This window comes from Sebastes umbrosus, chromosome 10, assembly GCF_015220745.1.
Source record: "Sebastes umbrosus isolate fSebUmb1 chromosome 10, fSebUmb1.pri, whole genome shotgun sequence".
Taxonomy (NCBI): Eukaryota; Metazoa; Chordata; class Actinopteri; order Perciformes; family Sebastidae; genus Sebastes; species Sebastes umbrosus.
The window spans coordinates 16,670,983-16,693,572 of record NC_051278.1 but is presented as its reverse complement, the minus strand read 5'-3'; the positions used below and the strand labels follow the sequence as shown (position 1 = coordinate 16,693,572).

Genomic DNA, 22,590 nt, shown 5'->3' with positions numbered 1-22,590 from the left:
TGTCATTGTTTTGTGTTGGTAATTGATTTCCAATCATAAATATATACATACATTTGCATAAAGGAAGCATATTTCCCCACTCCCATGTTGATAAGAGTATTACAGTTTTTCTCAATTGTTTACACACAAATACTGGTACTTGACACACAATGACCACAACATGTAACTCATGCACCAACCCCCTGAACCAATTCTGCTAAACTACAAGCACAATTCCTGCTTTACACTCAAATTGCAGTTCTAAAACACACTTTTTTCAAAACACTACACACAATTCTCTGCATTTGGCACAATTTTCATGAAGAAAATCTCGTTTTCACAAGGAACACACTGTCATTCAAAATTCTAAAGTCAATTGCCCTACTATGCACACTGACTCATCACATGGGCAAACACCTGTCACACAGTGTTACAATTAGCAATCAGTTGATGCTTTTCATGGCTGGATTCGACATGCTAAGCGATATTTCCCCCGCTGCTTGGCCAGGGAAAACATTGCTTGTGATGTGGATGAGGTGCTGTAACCAGACCAAAACAGAAGAGAGGATGCAGCATAGTTTTTTTTTCTTTTTTTTTTACTGTAACTGTATACAGTAAATTCTTCTGTTGTTTTGTATGTAGACCACTGTATGTGCAACTTTGTGTTGGTTGGGATGTACACTGTGTACATTGTTTTTGTGGGGAAAATAAAATATATTTGTTACCGTGTATTTGTGTGTTCTGAGTATAAAAACAATATTCTAAAATATTTTACAACACACTTATGTATGTACTGTCTGTAGTAACAAAAAAAAGGCCTAAGTCATCATGATGAATGGAAAAGAAGTGTTTTCCATTCATCATAGTGTTTTACATTGAGCACATCAGTGTTCAACTGGTTCTTATAAATGTCTATTCATATGATGGTTTGTGTGTGTCATTTGAAAACAAAATACCATTTTGAGAAGAAATAACATTGTTTTGAATGTAAAGTTTCATTTTGCAGGAGAATTGAGGGGTTTTGCCCATTGTGTGTGTGTTTTTTGATTTGTGTGTAGAGTTCTGAGAGTATGAGGCATGCTTTCAGAAAATGTGTGTAAACAATCGAGAAAAACTGTAAATACTTGACAAATCTTCCTTTAAAGGGACATTTTGAACAGATACAATTATTATTTTGCAATCGATTGACAGCCCTAATTCAAATACAAGTTGTCTACAAAAACAAAAAAACACAGGGGATTTTAAAAATAAATGTTTATTTTTAAACTGGACCTATATGCTCCTCACACTTTTTTACAGTATCCACATGCCTGTATAGTTAATAATTCACAGGAAACCTATTTAAGTGCAATTACATGAAGGCAGAAAGAGATAGCCTCCATGTCATCTTTTTTGACTCTGTGTGTGTGGTTGCAACACACCAGGTCACCTCCTGGCTGCAACCCTCCTGCAGGGCAATGGGCCAGTCTGCATGTTTCCTCCCACTATTTTCCACTGAGCGACAAGGCTGCACATTGTGCTCAGACCAGCCAGCAGGCAGCCAGCAGCCAGCAGAGGTTACACAGGCGTTTCTCTCCACCTCCTCTAAAGGTAGGCAGTCCTCTGCATCTCTTTCATTCATCCGCTTTCTACACTTCTCTCTCTCTCTATCTATATCTAACTAACCGGACGACTGGAGGGACTTCATGGTGAGGCTTTTTCTATCATATTATATTATTATTATAAGAAATGTTGCAGCGCGTAAAAGCGATGAGTTTGGTGTGATGCTGGAGAGTGGTGACCTCTAGCCTGGATGCGATCGACAGGATGCGTTTTATTAAATTAAGTTGTGAAATTAGAGGATGATGTAATGAGATAAGCGTCATCAGATCAGCTCTCACATCTTTTAGTTGAACTGCAGACCGACCTGACTGCTGCTGCTGCTGCTGCTGCTGCTGGACTAAAGTAAAGTGCAGTTTAGATTACACGTGTGACCCAGATGACAAAATACTAGTATGCATTATAGTGTTAGATTTAGTAACGTTTTAGGCTACAATATTCACATGATGCATTAGGCTACTGCATCATATTACTGCTCAAATATGAGGCTATATTCTAAAGGCACCATGTATGCTGCAGCATATTTATGTAATTAAGTTTGAATCACATAGTGCACATGCATGGAAGAAGTCTGCCTTCTGCCAGAAATCTGAAGTTTAAGGCAACATACTTGGTCAGGTTAAGGAAAAAGATTTTGGTTTAACTTAACATAAACTATTTCTAGCCCTGAAGACAAACTTCTTCCATGTGCTTTAGGTGTCAATCTTCCTGGTCCTCTTCCTTCAGTGAAAACTTTTGCTTTTGCTTTTGCTGTCAAAACATTCAAATTCAAAACAACTCTATTAATAATTAATAAGGCTGTCAATCTATTCAAATATTTAATCACAATTAATTGCATGATTGTTCATGATTAATCACACATTTTGTATCTGCTCAAAATGTACATTAAAGGGAGATTTGTCAAGTATTTAACACTCTTATCAACCTGGGAGTGGGCAAATATGCTGCTTTATGTAAATGTATGTATATATTTATTATTGTAAATCAATTAACAACACAAAACAATGACAAATATTGTCCAGAAACCCTCACAGGTACTGCATTTAGTATATAATAATATGCTCAAATCATAACATGGCAAACAACAGCTGTCAGTGTGCTGACTTGACTATGACTTGCCCCAAGCTGCATGTGATTATCATAAAATGTCTGTAAAGGGGAGACTCGTGGGTACCAATAGAACCCATTTTCACCCCTTTGAAAATGGCAATGATAGTTTTTCCTTGCAAAAATTTAGTGCAAGTTTGGAGCATTATTTAACCTCCTTCGTGACAAGCTAGTATGACATGGTTGGTACCACTGGATTCCCTAGGGTTTTCTATAGTTTCATATGATGCCAGTATCTTTGCTCTAGCTTTAAAACTGAGCCCGCTACAACCTCCAAAAGATCGATTGCGTTAATGCGTTACATAAATGAATGGCGTTACAACAAATTTGCGTTAATACATTATTAATGCGTTAAATTTGACTGCCCTAATAATGAATAATTTGCAGTTGGAAATTTTTTACTAAATGGCAATATATTGTATCTTATCGCAATACTCAGCATATCGCAAAATGTTTTAAATCGCAATAAGATTGTATCGGGATTTAAGTATCGGGATAATATCGTATCGTGGTGCCTCTAGTGATTCCCACCTAGGGGCAATTAGTTACAGCAGTTTAAACAGAGAAACACAGTAGGATAACATACAACAACATACAAACTAATACACCAAGGAGCTAAAATGTGGAAGAAAAATCTATAAAATGGTTAAAAAGAAACCTGTGGGTCATTTAAAAGTCAGATTGCAGGGTGGGGGAGGAATGATTTTAAATTGCGGTAAGAACGCCCCGAAGCCAAAATGTTTGCTGCTTTCCTGGAGGGTTTGCTGATTATACAGTATAAGAATTCAGGTCTCTTTGTTCCACTGCCTATTGTCTTAGAACATATTTTAACAATGCTGTTTCTGTTGTTTACTGTGAGCCTGTGAAACCAAAAGATAAAAGAGAAGCTCAGGAGACTCTCAGTAAGATTACCAGGATAACCAGTCTCAGGACTGGTTGGGATTTGCAATTGTCCTCGTCTGAATGATGCCATGCATAACAGGTTGCTTTAGGTAACTCCTGGAGAGCCATTTATTACTACACACCTATGCGAGACTATATACAGTATAAACTAGACTTGCACTAACCATACAGAATATTACCCGGCGCTGTTGAGGTCCTAGTTTTCAGTTTTTTATTACTTTTACTTCTACATTTTTGAGTATCTATCTATCTATAGACTACTCTTGCTAGTGGTGAGCAATACACATATAATCCTATATCACGCTATATGTAATTATATTGCGATATAAATATATATCTTGATACAGTAAAGTTTATGGAAAATCTATTGTGAAACTGTTACTGATAAACTGATGAATGGACTGTTTTTGGCTAATCCAGTGGAATTAAAATACCTAAAAGATACAGGTACATCATCACATTGATGCAAAAAATCATATAAAAATCCAATAGTACAATAAAAAAAGTCAAATTGATTTGCAACATCGACCACTATGACCTAATACAATCAGATATTTTAAAGGGAGAGCTACAAAAAAATCTATGAAGATAGATATATTGATACTGTTGTATATGCTGTCATATTGCCTAACCCTAACTCTGACAGTATTTTTGAATTAATCATTAACAGATGCAGTGATAAAACCACTAATCATGATCAAATTCCAGTTAGTGTCTAGACGTGTTTTGCATGGCTCCAGTATTTAGACTCACTGACTCACTGGCTGCTAACATGCTCTCCTGTTGTGGCTCATCATACTCTGATTAAGGCCTTGCAGATTATCATGTTTTGATGCAGCCTAATGCATCTCTGATAATCAGAGCTTGGATATTACTGTACTGAGGTTGACCAGAATAAGCCAGATTTTGTTCCTGTAGACAAGTCATTATTAGGGTTGGGGAAAGAAAATCGATACAGCATAGTATTGCGATATTTTACGTGGCAATATTATATCGATACACGGACATCAAGTATCGAACTTTTATCATATAAAATCCGGTTACTATAGAGTGCTACAGGAATGAGTCCTAAAAGCCGGAAATGAGTTAGCATTTCAGCACTTCCGACTCCCTGGTCTGGACGTCAGTAGGTTTTTTGAATGGGTTTTTAGTTAGATGTCTGAAATAAGGTCCGGCGTTAACACAAGCTGAAGAGATCTTATCGTTTTGTTCTACAACATAAAATATTTCAGTAAATACCCCACTCTTGAATTTTGAAGCCTTTATGTCTTAGAAATGGCTGTATGAGACTGCGACTGTGGTGTAGTTCGTTTATGACCTAACGTTAGCTTTTTTACTTCTGGCGATTGCATTTATGCATCAAAAATCATAAAAGTGGTGTTCATTTGTGTAGATTATCTTGCTGAACAAAACTTGTATGTATTATAAACGTTTTGTTTGTCACAGAGTTTATTTTCGTCAATAATTTAAAACCCAGTGTAAAAATCCCATTGGCTTTTTGTCGAGGGAACCCAGGGAGATGCTAACTTCTGTGGTGGCAGTTTCTGTTAAAACAAGACACAAACCAACGTAACAACTTGTCTTTCAGTGAATTTAATAAAAAGGGATACATTAATAACTAAAACATCTGCAGATGGACTGCAGATGGACTCACGAGCACAGCCACCTGTTGTGGACTGTGGCAAGTGAGCCCCGAATACAAAGAGTAGTCAGTATTTATACATTTAAAGCATAACACGAAGATAAGTGCAAAGAAGAAAAGAAGAGAAGGATAGAAAGTGTATCATTACGTCAGCACACAGCAGACAACAGAGCATCACAAGACATAACAAGTATTTCAGCAATCTGTTGTTTGCAGTTACAGAGATCTAAAATGTCAGGTCACTGTCTTATGGTGACACAGTTGAACATGTGAGGCCCTGAGATTATCTAAAGGTACAGTGTTAAACTGCAGATATGAAAATTGCCATTACACTTCCTAGTTGGCCTACAAAAATACGTCATCCCTGCACCACTCTATTTACCTCTTAACAAACCAACGGCCACAATTCTGTCTTTCCAAAGTTGTAGCAGGCTCAGTCTTAAAGTTAGAGTGAAGATATAGTATCCTATGAAACTACAGAACCTAAGGAATCGATTGGTACCAACCATGTCATGTTAGCTTGTCAGGAAGAACAATAAATAACGCTCCAAACTTGCGCAAAATTTTGGCGAAGAAAAAACTGGCATGGTCATTTTCAAAGGGGTCCCTTGACCTCTGACCTCAAGATATGTGAATGAAAAATCTGAGATTGAAAACTGTTTCTTATTAGATAAAACAGATGTTGACAAAAGTAACGTGACACTATTGTATCGTGGGGCCTCTGGTGATTCCCAATCCTAGTGATTATAGACAAATGCAACAATCAGTAATAAGCTATTTCCTGGTTCTTTTGTAAACTGGGATATATATTCTACAATGTTGACAAGGAAGTTTTTTTCAGAAAATACTCGTTAAATGGTACATATTTGTGTGCTACTGTACAACTTAGATGACTAGAATATGTGTTTACAGGATTTAAGTGAATACTTGTTCACTATGGATTAAAATAAATAAATTAAATGTATGTAAACAAAGTCACTGGGGTGCCCCCTCAGTTCTATTATAGTCATACTCAATATCATATGACTTTACATAAGAGCAGATTGAATTGAGATGCTTAAGCTAAATTTGATAGATGGACTCACATTTCTGTCTCTGTAACATCCAAGGGTATTCTGTTAACCTGTATAGCTGTGTTTTTTACCTTCACCTCAGGCATGCACACATCTGACTGGAGCCAAAAGATTATAGCCCATCTGCAGTCAAAATCACATTGGTTAATCATATTAGATTAGATTATGTTCAGGGGTCTTTGTTGGAGTAACAGGCCAATGTGCTGAGGTTCACATGGCCGTCTGTCATGCAGTACAATATAGTATACACTAGACATACAATACAGAAGACATACAGTATGTAGTCCATATTTTGTTCCCAGCTGTAGACGCAGGTGTAGAAACTGTCTAGGAGTGTGCAGCAGTCTGTTACGTAACCACTCTGAATTTAATGTATAGCTCGGGAACACGTCAGTGGAAAGAATTTCTGTGGTGGCAAGGAGGCAATTTGCAAAGCCTGAAGTGACACAGCAAACAAGTCCTGCAGGATTGTGCAACTACCTCTTGGGCGATAATGAATAAAGAGTGTGTGCCTGGGTGTTATTAGCTTTACAATAAGACCGGCTGCAGGGATTTGTTTGTGCAGTGTGAGTTGTCTCTAGTGTAAGAACTGAAACTGACTCTTCAACTTAACAAGTTTGTCCAGGTTTAGATTTCAGTCAACCCTTCCTGCATTTTGACCTTTCATTAGTAGGGAGTGGTTAAAACAGGTTTGAGAACAGATCCAGTACATTAACATAACTTAAAACTTCCTTGTATAAGAAAAAATATCCAGCTGCGAACATCCAGACATTCATACAGTCATGTCAATGGCCTTCTGCTTTATATCACAGGGTTGATTTGACTGTCAAGCATAGCAGTGGAATCTGATATTATGCGGTAAATGACATACATTGTTTATGGAAAAAGTACTTACATCTTACAGAGAAAAACTGCACTTTTCCCTGACAGTGTCACAGGCAGCTGTTTGAATCAGTGCTGGATACACCAACCATGTGTTTGAAACACTCACAAAGGACAGAGTGATCAAACAATAATGCACCACCACAATTTGACAGCTTTGGCAAGAGAGCATGCAAAGCAGACATTTGTCAAAGTAAAAGTAGCAGCGCTGCCTGGCCTGGGCCAGACACGATTCTGCGATTATTAAAACCTGGAGCACATTAGTGGTAATAAATTTACACATTTCATTACAATAGCCAACCATTACCAACAATTTAAAAGCCAGAGAATCACTATGCAGCAGTCTTAAGTGAATACAGATGGGGTTATCATCTGTTCACACCTGCCTGCTGGCTTCTTGTTTTACAGAGTTTAGTTTGAAACAACAAGAATCAGTCATTGGGACATGGTGTGGCAGCTGCCAATTCTCTGGTGCTTGCTGTTGTTTCCCTTTTCCCTGGTGTTTTTTTGGTTGAGTTGCTGAGTGATTAGAGGGTTATTCAGTTCACCTGTTGCGCAGGGTGTGGGGACTGGCTCTTAAATGATAGTTGAGAGCAGCTTGGTGCATTCCCCTCTTGGCCAATCAGGGTGTAACGACGCCCTTTCTGTAGGGCTTAAAAGACGAGGGAAACTGCACACCCAGTGTCATTCTGATCTCTCCTTCACTCAATGCAACATGTGTTATCAGCTTTACCAGAAACTCTGGTCTGATTTGGGCCCTTTTGGGATTCTGTGATCTTTGTGTTTTGTTTGTTGAGAGTGTTGACTCTCCTAGTTGGGGAAACAAGTTAAGTGCCAACCAATTGGGTTACCTGCACTGGGACGTTTAGGTACTATTTGTGCAACGATCTGGCTTGCCTTACAATAGCCTAACGCCTGCAGGCTGTATTTTTGTATTCTATTCATTTGTTGATTTTCAATGAAACCCTTTATACCCATTTCTTTTAGTGTATTTTATTTGGGAAAACTTTAAAGGAGGGTAGAAGGAAAAGCAAAACCAATATTTCAGTTTCCTTAATTGTTTGTTATTATAGAGGCATTTGTTCATTATTGAAGAGGCATTTGTAAATTTTTATTATTAAGAAGGCATTTTATTTTATATTATTATGTGGATGGGAACTGTTTTTCAGTCTTTTGACTGAACAACTAAAGTCTGGGGAACTCAGTACCGCCACAATGGGATGTATTAGAGAGCGTGGGACAGGCTGGAGTATTACCAGACATACAGTATATACAACAGGCATGATAGGCATGTATCAAGAATTGGTGCGATGTAAAATATGTCACTCGTAGTGACAAACACAGACAATTATCACCTGACTCTGCAGCTCTCCTCAGCTCTACGGAGCGTTTTAGCGTCTTTCAGCTCATTGTTTTGGTTTTACAACCCAAAACTTTAGTCAGTCTCATCATTGTTGTTACCAGCTGATCTTTTCAGCCAAATACCGCCTCTGAGTAACCAATCCGGTCGTACTCCCAACTCGTCAAATACAGCTGATTGGGTAATCTAAATACTGGAGCCATGCAAAACACGTCTAGACACTAACTGGAATTTGATCATGATTAGTGGTTTCATCACAGCATCTGTTAATGATTAATTCAAAAATACTGTAAGAGTTAGGGTTGGGCAAATATACAACAGTATCAATATATCTATCATCATTGATTTTGTTGTAGCTCTCCCTTTAAAATATCTGATTGTATTAGGTCATAGTGGTTGATGTTGCAAATCAATTTGACTTTTTTTATTGTGCTATTGGATTTTTATATGATTTTTTGCATCAATGTGATGATGTACCTGTATCTTTTAGGTATTTTAATTCCACTGGATTAGCCAAAAACAGTCCATTCATCAGTTTATCAGTAACAGTTTCACAATAGTTTTTCCATAAACTTTACTGTATCAAGATATAGACCAAACAGCGGTATTTGACAAGTTGGGAGTGAGAATGTGACTAGCTGCTAAATAGTGGAGCATTTAGCAGCTTAAGAGTACGATATTTCCCTCAGGAGTAGGTGGAGACCAAAACAGAGCTAAAAGGAGAGAGAATATTGGACTTACATTGATCAGGTGGATAGTAACATGACTCCGAATGAATACTAAAGTTGCTCTGTGTTCGCTGGATGCGTAAATTGGCAAATGTTTGCTTAAAATGTCAATCATGTATGTGATGTTCAGCTTTTTGTAGTGTCCTGTCCGTAAGATTAATTTTGCTTTAAATCTGTTTTAGGTGACAAATGGAGACCTTCAATCATAGACTGAACACTTACTTAGAGTCATGGATGGGTCCCAGAGGTAAGTCAAGTTTATATTATCACCTTAGTTGCAGCTGATATAAAATCTGTTGCACGTGTGTTACTGCAAAAGCTCAACAGAGTACTACAGTTAACATGAAAGTGATGGTAGCAGTGAAGCATTGCCTAAAACCTTTGACCCAAGGTCTTCATTAGATGTTGTGCATACATGGACTTGCATAATAAGTCTGCTGAGATTTTTCACCTTCTACCTATATGTTGAGCAAACATTCCTCAATGAGCTGCTGCTTTTCACTTTTCAAGTTCATCTGCGGTTACCAATGAGGGGTCACCTTATCAGCGGTAAAAACGTGCCTCTTTATCTCCATATTTCAGATCAGAGGGTCCGGGGATGGCTCCTGCTGGACAACTACCCTCCAACCTTTGCACTCACAATCATGTACCTTCTCATCGTGTGGATGGGGCCCAAGTACATGAAACACAGGCAGCCGTACTCCTGCAGAGGCCTCCTGGTGCTCTACAATCTGGGCCTCACACTCTTGTCCTTCTACATGTTCTATGAGGTAAACACACTGCTCGGCAATGAGATATGTGTTGAAGCAGGTCACAGAGTGAGGTATCAATCTTCTTATGTTACTCTCAACAAGAAAGCGAATAAGCGTATTTCCCAAAAACGTTGACTCTGATTAGATCCGGGCCTGTTGCTATCGGCGTCTCTCACTGAAAGCTACCATTAGAGACAACACTATCGGGGAGTGAGAGGGACTAAGAGGGACACAGCTGGACGCTGACAGGCTCATTGTTTCAGCCATCAAATCCCTCATATGCCCTTGCAGACATCAGCACAGCCCTCTATTGTTTGCTGGAAAAACTGCTTTTGATAAACAGCTGCCTAGACAACTGAAATTGAGAGATGCACTGATGTAAACAAACAGGGATTCTTTGGCGAGGTGTCAGAGTCTGCGCTGAATGTGCTGTTTCAGTTGTAGCAACAGACTCAATTATCATAGTGATCGTATCTGTCACTTTGCATACCAGTGTACAGCATGAAGTAAGAACCAGACTAAGTGGTTTTTTGTACGTGTAAGTCTAAAGTATCTGTTCTGCACTACCCACCAAGCTGGCAGAACAAGCTTCTTGTCTTTCCGTCTGCATTGCGTAAGGTACCAGTGGACTGTTTGGCTTTGTGATTCATTAAACCCTGTACTCTGACAATGCTCCACCCATGGGGTGAACTTTTGGCAGTCCAAAATCAATGCCACCTGATGTGAATCAAAGTACAGCGCAGTTTAGTGCTTGTCAGCTTTCCAGGGCACAGCAGCTCGTCACATAATGATTGTGATTAAATCTGATTGTGATTAATTTTATTTATTTATAGGCTGACTAATGCTGCTGTATGTTTGAAGTAAGAATCAACTAGCCAATATCAACTTAGAGGGTGACTAATGTCCGTGCACACATGATAAAAAAAAAGAAAATTCATTCTGTTGCTGGTTTCAACTGGTGGCAGTTTCTTGGCTCAGAGGTTCGTGAGTGAAGCCTTTTACAGCAGCAGACACAGACAGTGGATCTATATTGATTCAGTGAATCAGCATTAAGCCACGTCATCTACTTGCATTTGAATAATTGTTGTTTAAAGGGGCATGACACAGATTTTACACATACAGATTAGTATGGCACTACTCATCCTATAAACACAGTCGTATAATGGCTTTTGTGGCTTTTGTTGAGTATGAAAAAATAACACTAGAAAATCTGTGTTACAATAGACTGTATATAAGAAGTGGATGTAGTCACTGTGACGTCACACATTGGTTTGTGGACTGACATTTTTAAGCCTCAAGTTTGGCATTTTGGCCATCGTCATCTTGGTTTTTTGCAACCAGAAGTGACACGAGAGGGTGGAGCTAAGTACAACCGAACGCTGAATAAGACCAAATGTTACAACTAACTTTCATGAACTGTTAAAGTTGTAAGACAAACCTGACCGGACAATGCCGTAGTAGCGATCTGTCAATCACAAGGTAGCCATGCCCTAAAGCATACCCTGCTTTATGGTCTATTTGACTCTAAATGGGACCATACTTTACTAAATAAACATCATGTTGTATTGAAGAAGACTTGAAACTAGCGATTGAAACCATAAACTCATGTTTACAATGTTTATTGAGGTAATAAATCAAGTGAGAAGTAAGCTCATTTTCTCATAGACTTCTATACAATCAGACTTCTTTTTGCAACCAGAGGAGTCGCCCCCTGCTGGCTGTCACTATTGAGTATTTCAAATAGGAAATTCCGGTATTTGCAGTTTTCTTAGTCTACCTGTGTGTAAAAATACTTTAATAATCACATAAATATATATATAATGATTACATTAATTGGCTTCCAATACGCTCTGTGATAACATCATATTCTAAAATGACCTCAGGACCATTAAACATCATATCATCATTTAATTACATCCTGACATAAAACAGTTACGGGAACAAATGTGGTTATCAGACTTGTTATCTGTCTGGGCATTTGTTTGTGCATGTGGTTATCACTTACAAGGAAGGGAAAGTCTCATTTTACAACATCATATCTTTGGAATTTCACTTTTATATTGCATTTGTGTACCACAGTATCTGAGTGAAGCTTGTGTATTGGTAAAATATCCATCATTCATCTTTTTTCTTCAGCTTGTTTCCGCTGTGAGGCACGGTGGCTACAACTTCTACTGCCAGGACACTCACAGTGCACAGGAAGTGGATAATAAAGTAAGTCAGTCTGGTTTACACTATGCAACCTTTTTATGTGTTGATTGCTCAGGGTTTTATTTTCACTTGATCACATTTGATGTAATTCTTATTACAAAGTAAATTATTTGCCATTGTGTTTCTTGATATTATAAACAGTAGAGTAAAGGTATAAATGCCAGTTATTGTAGGACAGCTAAACATATATATTATTAAGCACAATGTGTGTTTTTCTTTGCTCTGATTTCTATGGGCAAGTACCTGTAAATCCCAGCGGATAAGCTGCAGAGACAGAGACTCAATTTAATCCGACTCATGTCATCAGGATGACTCTCTTCAGTTGCCCTGCTGAGCTCAGTGGAGGTGAAAACAAGGCTCCCAGTGAAATGTGCATGGCTTTGCAGTTCTGCAGTGATTAAATATAAAGTTTTATCACTGTGTCACTGCTACAGTACAGATAGTTAAATTGCTTTATGATCCCAGACTTTCAAGGGCCTTCAGGACAGACGTCTGCTTATCACCTTGTATGAGAAATAGTGTGTGTGGAAACTTTTGAATTATATTTTTCTGATTTGCCATCTCTATCATCTCTATATTGTTCTCTTCAGGAAGTTTTTCTTGTGTTTTTATTCACCATTTTTTGTTTTGCTGCGTCACCTCTCAGATCATGAATGTCCTGTGGTGGTACTACTTCTCCAAGCTCATCGAGTTCATGGACACATTTTTCTTCATAGTACGAAAGAATAACCACCAGATCACGTTTCTTCACATCTACCATCACGCCAGCATGCTGAATATCTGGTGGTTCGTTATGAACTGGGTACCCTGCGGCCATTGTGAGTGTTTTAACCCAACTTCGCCCTCCAGTGACTCAAATCACTCCAGTAACCACATTTACGGTTTGGCCCCAAAGCGAGATAAATAATTCAAGTGCTCTAATGTTAAACCCATTACCCCTGAAAACAGCCTGTTTCCCCTACAAAGCCTTAAAGGACACTAAGTGACCATAACGCTGCTGCACTGTGTGACGTATTTTTATGTGCTTTTCTATTAAAGTTGTGCAGAAAACAGCACAGAATATAGCACAGGAGTCAATATAACGTGACACGTCAGATCTATAAACACGTTTCATTATTCATCAGATGTTCACTATATTATTTTTGTATTACTTTACTGATAATGGCTTCTATTGATTTTACATGAACTTTGTAGTAATGGTTCCAAACAGAGCGGACTAATGAAAAGTTATTCCCTATATGATTATTCAACTCCTGAATGTCATTCACTGACAGTTATTGCTTGCAGTAGGTTAATAACTTCCTGTGTCTCTCTTCTGTGTCTCTTCAGCGTACTTCGGCGCCTCCCTAAACAGCTTCGTCCACGTCGTGATGTATTCTTACTACGGCCTGTCGGCCATCCCAGCCATCCGGCCGTACCTCTGGTGGAAGAAGTACATCACACAGTTCCAGCTGGTGGGTTCATCCTGTAGCTTCTTCCCAGTGTGTTCAGATCTTTTACTGAAGTAAAAGTAGCAATAATAGAGTAATCATAAAAAAGTATTGTCAGCGAAATGTTTGTGCGATTTTTAGGTTGTAGCAGGTTCAGTTTTAATGCTAGAGTAGAAGGAATCCATTGGTACCAACCATGTCATATTAGCTTGTTGCCAAGGAGGATAAATAACGCTCCAAACTTGTGCTTAATTTTGGCTAGGAAAAACTAGCTTGGCCATATTCAAAGCTTCCCTTGACCTCTGACCTCTAGATATGTGAATGAAAATGGGTTCTATGGGTACCCACGAGTCTCCCCTTTACAGACATGCCCACTTTATGATAATCACATGCAGTTTGGGGCAAGTCATAGTCAAGTCAGCACACTGACACACTGACAGTTGTTGTTGCATGTTGGGCTTGAGTTTGCCATGTTATGATTTGAGCATATTTTCGCCGCTAAATGCAGTACCTGTGAGGGTTTCTGGACAATATTTGTCATTGTTTTTTGTTGGTAATTGATTTCCAAAAATAAATGTATACATACATTTGCATAAAGCAAGCATATATGCCCACTCCCATGTCGATAAGTGTATTTAAATACTTGGCAAAGCTCCCTTTAAGGTACATTCTGAACAGATAAAAAATGTGTGATTAATCGCGAATAAATTGAATTAAAAAGGATTTTCAGTCTTTAGTTTATATTAGGTGATTGTTATATTCACTTGACATTGTAGAGCTGGTGTTGCTATTTAGATGTTGGAAGTGTTCCTGGACTATTTTCTGCACGGCCCTCTAGTTTAAATACAGTGCAGACACTTTCACCGTCCATTAAAAGATATTTTCGGCTCTGGATCAATATTATGTGTCTATAGGCTCTCTGTGTGTGTCACCTTCTCACTCTAGTATGTGTGTGCATGTGTGTGTTGTGTTTCCTCCACAGATCCAGTTCTTTTTAACCATGTTCCAGACGATGTGTGCGGTCGTATGGCCGTGTGGCTTCCCCAAGGGATGGCTGTCCTTTCAAATAAGCTACATGGTCACGCTCATTTTCCTTTTCTCAAACTTCTACATTCAGGTCAGTTGGTTTTTCCATTTTAAACCGTTAGTTAATGAGTTTAAAGTCTGGTGATATTTTAGTATTGTCAGCAAGTCCCATAAAAAGACCAAAACAAACAATGAATTGATCCCATTAACAAGTATTGCCTGTGATAGCTGACTTAAATGAGTCACACTGTTGTACTGAGTCACATGTTCCTTCATTATAATGAACATGAGCACTGGAGTTTATTTTGAGTCAATCCCACATACACCGTCCTGCTGCTGTAAAAACTCACCAGAGCACCAAATGTATATCAATCCGCAGCTGAAAATAGTCCCCAACAAATGCACTATTTACGTTTGCTAAAAACTACAGTGCTCAACTGTTTTAGAAAATTAATAAGCATTTTTTTTAAAATCAAACTTTATATTTATGACCCGTTGTTAAATATATAAATATTCAGAAAGAAACAAACAGGCTTTGAGCTGAAAGGAAGTATTGAATAACAAACTATTGCATTGTTGACTTTAGTATTTTCAGGAGATACGATGAAACTTTATTTATCCCAAGGGAAATTGTTGTGCAGCAGTTGCAGTAAAAAGTTGGAAAGAGTGCAAATATATATACAGGGCAAATAAATAAAAGTAAACAAGATTATCAAGATTATTAGAAAGATTATCAAGGTGGTGCAAAAACCAAATGTACACAATGCCAGAAATGTAAACAGGTGAACCGAAACTGATTAACAATAAGGTGCAAATTCAAAGTATACACATGCCAATAGAGAGTAAAGCCAGCCTCACCCTTCATATTAAAGCTGTGTCTGTTTCTATAGATAAAAACATAAGGCTGAACTAGTGCTGTTGCTGTTAGCGGGCTTATGTGGTTTAACATTTGTGTTTGTTACATATATTGCTAATAGTCTGTCAAACACTGAAGTTCTGAGTCGGATATAGTTTTAAAAATCTAATAACATATTGGCCAAAAGTATTTTTTTCATTAATAGGTAATATAAACAAAAGCTTTTGAACAGGAGCCCTTAAATTTGTCTTTTTAAATAACTATGACCAGGCTATGTACTGATCAGGACATTTTATTTTATATTTAAACATATCTTACAGTATAAATAGACATTTGTGTTTCAGTTAGGGATGTCACAAGAACCGATACTTCGGTACCAAGTTCAGTACCAAAATTCTGAAAATGTGACGGTACTCGTTTTTCTACAGTACCGCAGGTACCGTTGATAGCCTACTGTCAGGGCTCAAGACTAATGGCGTCCAGTTGTGCTGGAGACGATAGAAAATGTGTCTGGAACATAAAGTCATTATTGACATATCCAGGGGACGCACCCTATTTTTCCCTGATAATGCGACATTGTGAACATCAAATCTGTGTTGAAATCGGCAGGACGGGAGCTTAACGTTAGCTGTTAGCAGCCAGTAAGCAGCACAGAGCTAACAGCTAACATTAACAAAGGGGTGCCACTGATTTGCATTACATTATTATTATTACATTATACATTATTCAGGCTCTATTCAGTAAAATTATTGGGCAAAGGTAAATTTTAACGTTATGATGTGTTCAAATGTAATCTTAATCTTGTAAAATGTAGTTTATGTCAAGAAACTTGAATAAATCCAGCTGTTTGAAGGAGATGTTTTCACAGCAATATAAAATAGATAATAGAGAGGGAATTATGAGCTGTTAAACTTCCTGACAAAAATGAGTATGTAAATGGTAATAAAGGAGCATATGTTGAAATACATGGGATTTATTGTTTTACTTTTGGTTGTTACCGTGGTAAAGAAATGGTTTCGAGAATCGTGGAATTTCACTGGTATTGGTATCGACTACTAAATTTCTGGTGTTGTGACATTCCTAGTTTCAGTAATATTTAATTATGAAGTAACCTGTTAACCTTATTTCATTTTCAATGATAGCATTATGTGTAATAACATGTTATCTCTGCCTCTCTTTCAAGGCTTACAAGAAGCACAGTGGTTCTCTAAAGAAGGAGCACCAAAACGGCTCTCCTATATCAACAAATGGACATGCAAATGGGACGCCATCTATGGAGCGCACCGCGTACCAGAAACTGAGGATGGATTGACATTTGAGAAAAAAAACCGCCACCTGATTCTCACTGTAGCGTGTTAGCTAATGCTGCTAGGAGGTATATGTATCTTCTGATCTTTTAGAATAGTTTAGCGCTCACTTGAGATGAAATAAGCCATAGCCACATACTGTATACATCCAGAGACTTTCCATGGTTTTTTGCACACGTTCCTACTCATGGTACTGAATTATTAATAGAAGAGTATTGTAGTATGGTTGCACAATATTGCCTCGCCCGTTCCTCTGGAAGAAATTCACTCCAAAGCAAAAAAATCTCTTTCTGCTACCAGCAAACACATTTTTAACTCATTCATTGATGCTTTACACACAAAAAGGTCCAAAGATGACGGCTCCAGTGAGTGTGTTGGCAGCTGAAGGTTTCATCACACTCAATGACGTCTCTGATTCAACAATTAATATAACACAGTGCTTACTATGGTCCTTAATGTGTAACTAGAGCATGCTTCTTGTGTCTTGCTTTATCTCACTCCTGCCTGTGCTGTTGCATAATCCTACAATTTGCCCTGTAGTGCATTTTTATTTACAGGTTGGAACAGCAGATGTTTTGCTGTACATGGCCTATATTTGCAGAGCAGGCTGTCGAATTAGGAATATTTAGCCATCTAACCAAAGAATAACCAAAGCATAGAACAGAGCATTTGCTAGGATTCACGTTTAAACCAGTTTAAGACACAATGTTAGAGGGCAGTTGTTGTGTTTTATGAGCACAATATAAACTCAATTCTCCTTACCATCCCCAACATTATAAAAATCGGGTTGTCTCATCTCACACTGTGCTATAATATCCACTATAGCTTTATCCAGTAAATGCAATTAGAACTTTAAATTCATTTAAATTAATTAAATAAGTGCAGCTTTTTATTGGTAAGTATTTAGGTATCAAGTGAATATTTTATCATACTATATAATTCAATGCTAAACACTCAAGTATAGGTTATATTCTGATAAACTTTACCATATAGTCATTATTGACCTTGGAAACAGCTGTTGAAAAAAGAATATCATCACAAAGTCCATTTAGTAGTAAACGCTCCAGAGCTTTTGATTGTCACATGATCTGGGCTTCGTCCGAAATCACATACTGTGCACCACATACCCAATATGTGTACTATTGTTTAACATACTTTGGTGTGAATAAACTGGAGTATGTGTCTTTTTGGACGCACTGAGGGGTAATTTACATCGTCACTTCCTGAGAGCAGGTTGGAGACGCGTAACCATGGTAGCCTCTTGTGACCAAAACGACAATTTGTGAGAAACAAAGTCTGAACTTCTTTAAAAAATATATTACGCCTAGCAAAGTGAAATCTTATACTTACAGTTAAATTGAAGCAATATTGATGTTACAGAGCTGTCTTTCAACGTCTGTTATGAACGTTGTCATCCCTATTGCATTGTGGGATATTTATGCCGCCGTAGTGTCCAGCGTTGCATACTGTAATATTTCACTGGAAACAGTATGCAATTCATGTGCTATTGGTTTCATACTAAGAGTTCAGACATACTAAAAAATGTCACACTGTTTTAGCGTAATAAGTTGCACATTGGTATTTGGGAATTTTGGACGCAACTATTGATTTTTTGCCCAGTTGTTGTGAGAAGTCCTTAAAATGTCCATAAAAAAATGGAAATGTAAACATCTACAATTCCATGGCAACTGGGTAAACTCCATCTAATGAAGTAGATCATGAGATATGATCAAAAGCTCCAGAACAGCTACTAAATGGACCTTGAGATGGAATTGTCTTGTCAAATAATACATAGGTTTTTTTTTTTTCATAAATAGGGTGCCTTCTGGACCAGTTTATTTGGTTTCTAATGTAGATTTGTATTGTACAGTCTTTTCAATATGCTATCACCAGATTCATGTTGGTCTATTTTAGACTAACTTCCAGCTCAAATCCTGTGCCTGATATTTCTGTTTTTGAAAATATCAAATGTCCTACACTATCGTTCCTAAAAACTGACACATACTAAATGCAACAGTGATATTTATCTTATATTAAAGGAATAGTTGGGAGATATGTTTGTACACTTTGTTGCTGAGAGCCTTATATTTAGTGTAAAAATACAAGAGTGGAATCAATCTCCCCATCTGGCTCTCGACAAATAAGCAAACAAGCATATTTCCCAACTATTCCTTAAACATTTTCCAAAACCTGTTTCTCATTTTATCATATTAACATGTCTTTTAAAGTGAAAACAAAAAGTGATTACATGAAAATTAACTCTTAATTTTTTTGGTGGAGAAAGGAGGTTGTAGTGATTGAACTATTTATTCCTTATGTTTGTTTTTTGCTGTCTTTTAACCTAAACGATGCAGGGGACTACACAGTAAATGCTGGTATAGAAAACAAAAGGATGTTTGAATGATGAACTGTGTAAATCTGATACCGTCACAGTGGAGCACTGCTGTGCTGCTCTACCATGCTGAATCAATTTAATGAGGTACTGTGATGGCCTTAACCACTGAATGAGCACGACATGTTGCTCAAATGTATAGGTGATCTACATCCACGTTCACTGCATCAGAAAATATTGTTGAATTCTGAATAATACATGCAATGGCCACGTTGTGTCTGCATGATTTATCTGATCCGCAGACATCTGCTGATAACGGGAAAACCCGTTTAACATGCATGAGCCATATCTACTCAGAGGTTGAATTATTATTATTATTAAATTATTTCCAGCTACATGCCATGCCTGTTACAGATCCTCCTTTGTACAAGGTGATAGCGCTGAAGGTAACAGGGTTTATATATATTTAAGGGCTGGATTAGCATTACATGACATCCTAGCTTGTAAAGGCCAAGGGAGCATATAGGTATGTAATGAGATATTACATACATTTTTCTAGACTGTTAAATATAAATATATATATATACATGCAGTATATTTTCTGAAATCTAGGGTAAATCTGGGTTAACATGTTTGTGACTCATGCTTTACTCGCTGCAACACATTAAAAACAAACTGAGATTGTAAACCTACTTGTTTTCCTTCCTTGAAAATGATGTAAATGCTTCAAATAATGTAGCTTGTAGACAAAGAATATCTGTACAGCAACAGAGTTGTGAGTTCATTGAGCCTTAGAATTCTTTTTTAAAATTTAAAATTCTATTTAATGTGTGTACAATATTAATAATATATTGAATTTTAATGAATATGTTATAAAGACAGCTGGCTGGCTCTTATAAACAAGCTATACTATAACAGCAACTCTGCTTTATCAAAGTAATGTAGACTAATTTAGAGGAGCGTATTGAATGAAATAGCCTATTTTAGAAAATTATAGTAAAGATTTGAGAGGTAGGAAGACTTTGAGGTGAATAGAAATGATAAACCTTCACCTCATTTGCAAAAAACTGTTTATTTTCACCTTACTGTGTGTATTACTCTACTGCAACTTATTTACAGATGGCGCTACGTAATGGGAAACATGGGTTTGGGTTTGTAAAGCCCATTCCCTCTTTCTTTTTCTCAGGTGATGAGATGTCTTAATAAATATTAAGAGTTTATATAGAAACGTAAGGTTGTTTTATTCTTTTTTTTTTAATTACCAAATGTTGTTGGCAATAAACAAATCAGATATAATATAAGGTCTCCTGTAGTGAAGGAAAAGAGTAGAACAAGATAGATCCTTTCCAAATTGAATAGATAGATAGACAGCAGCTTTGTAGTTCGACTTAAAATGACACATAAACTGGTTGAATAAAGACTGTTCTGTCTCCTTTGTCTGTTTTACTTTATTCCCTTCTTGGTGCATCGATAAGTGTTCTCAGTGAGGATGTTGTGAGCAAACACAACGAAGGGGTCAAAACCTGCACAGCTTTCTCAGTTACACGTGAATCTTTTCTGAGGAGAACAGTCCTGATATCAGCTCCCAACTCTTTGTGAGTTTTGTAACGAAGGAATGTTTGGCATTCTTGGTTATAATAAACCAATCTCGACTGTAAACTAAAAATAAGTGAACCTGATGTGTGGATCAGGTTTAGTTTGATATAGTAAGGTGAACTGTTGCTGAGCTTGCTGGGTGACAGAAAGCAAGATTGAAGCTACAAGAAACAGATTTTCCTAAAGATGTTTTCTTAGAAAGCTGCTCCTCTCCTGACAGCTGCTTTGACTAAGACAGATCAGTGATTTGTGCTCCCTCTCTCTGTCAAAATGTCTAGCCAGTCGTCTATGTTGTAAGTCCTTAACACTTAAGAGGTATCACTCTGACCTCCTCCTCATCAGCACTGTGTGCAGACTTGATGCACTGGTATGCTGTGTGTCACACACGGTTCGCATTTGACAGCAGGACAGAGCAACTATTTGTGAGCTCTGGTGGCGTGTCTGCTGGCCAGCCGCTATGCAAACAATGCCTCACTCACTGATTTTTCAGAGGCCATGGCCTGAGGGAGACAGAGAGGGCGGGGTGGCGGTGGTGTCGAGGTTCTCTCCTGAAAACAGCAGTAGGGTAAGCGGATGTCCCTTTACTCATTTCTATGTAAATGATGTGTTGGACAACTCCTAAAGTCTCTCTATGTAGATCAGGCTTCAAGACTGGTAGGCCATCGGTTCAATCCTGCAGGGGCCGGCAGGATAAATCTGGGTGGGAAAGTGAAAAGGCAGCACTTGCCTAGGGTCCCTCATTACCACCACTGAGGTGCCCTTGAGCAAGGCCCTTAACCCCAACCGCAACCAAAACACCAACCCAGCTCAAAGTCCAACATGCTGCAAAGTCTCTGGCCCAATCCCAAAGTCCACACTCACAGACTCGCAGACTTTGAGGAGCATTCCCGCAAAGTCCGGGATGGTTTAGGGCTGTCCCACTGTCAAATCGTTAAGTCCTTGAGGGCTCTCTCGCAGACATTTTGAGCCCTTTATGAACCCTCCCCGTAAGTCCGCATTCCTGCAGACTTTGCCTGAGGGAATACAATTTACATACAATACAATTCATAGCTGAGATCTGCAGAAACTCTCGCAAGACTCGCTGCCCGACGTCTTAAGCCTAACCTTCTAACAATCTGGCGAGTTTCCCCAGTTTGCGGGCTCCCTTCTAGCCATTACCGGTCATAGACCAAACACCAGCATACTTCCCCAAATGTAACCTTATGCAAATATAACCAACAGGGTGTGTTTTTTTTCTTTTCTTATTTTTGTTTGAATTTCTTTTCATTCAGCTAAAAGGTTTTCGGTTTTAATATGATATGAATTAAAGGGACTGTTTGTAACTTCTTACACGTATAAATCAATCCGGGTCGGTGTCCCATGCGCGCTCGCGTGTGGCTACGCTGTTCAGACAAGACTCCAACACAAACTACACGGAAGCACCAAAACAGCAAAGTTATATCTAGTGAAGCCCGTCTGTTAAACGGTGTTGGCCGCGGTCGGAGGACGCGGGGGAGACCGTAGCTTTGGTCTCCAGGGCTGGAGTCTCTGCTCCTCTGCCTGCCTGCCTGCCTTCAGTCACACACCGCGCTCGTGCTCGCTATTTTGCTCTCACGTGCATGCGTGCACTGAAGAAGAGTCAGTTTAGCTCTGAGAATATCTAGTGAATGTACAGTGGACGTTTGTGCAGAAATAAATGCTGCAGCTCCTCCAGACCAACAGAGGTTTCACGTGTCTTGTGAAGTGACGGGGCTCCGCAGCGAGTAACGTTATCGTCTCCGACCGGGTGCCGGTGTCTCCCCTGTTTCCTCCGGCCACGGTCGGGAGG

At 38.4% G+C, this 22,590-nt stretch overlaps 1 protein-coding gene across 3 annotated transcripts; it reads left to right on the top strand.

The window, feature by feature from the left end:
* Positions 1-1,256: 1,256 nt before the first annotated feature.
* On the top strand, positions 1,257-20,622 carry elovl5 (ELOVL fatty acid elongase 5). Of its 3 annotated transcripts, XR_005208529.1 has the most exons (9): positions 1,257-1,569; positions 9,456-9,520; positions 9,856-10,043; positions 12,162-12,239; positions 12,883-13,054; positions 13,566-13,690; positions 14,649-14,783; positions 16,732-16,923; positions 19,210-20,622. XR_005208529.1 is itself a non-coding variant. In XM_037782386.1 (8 exons), exons 2-8 carry the CDS (start codon positions 9,463-9,465, stop codon positions 16,858-16,860), a joined length of 885 nt encoding a protein of 294 aa, XP_037638314.1. In that variant the 5' UTR covers positions 1,257-1,569; positions 9,456-9,462; the 3' UTR covers positions 16,861-20,622. The 3 variants fall into 3 exon arrangements, 2 of the variants coding, with proteins under 2 accessions (XP_037638314.1, XP_037638316.1); XM_037782386.1 differs by having other exon boundaries at positions 16,732-20,622; XM_037782388.1 differs by having other exon boundaries at positions 1,257-1,667; positions 16,732-20,622.
* Positions 20,623-22,590: the final 1,968 nt, after the last annotated feature.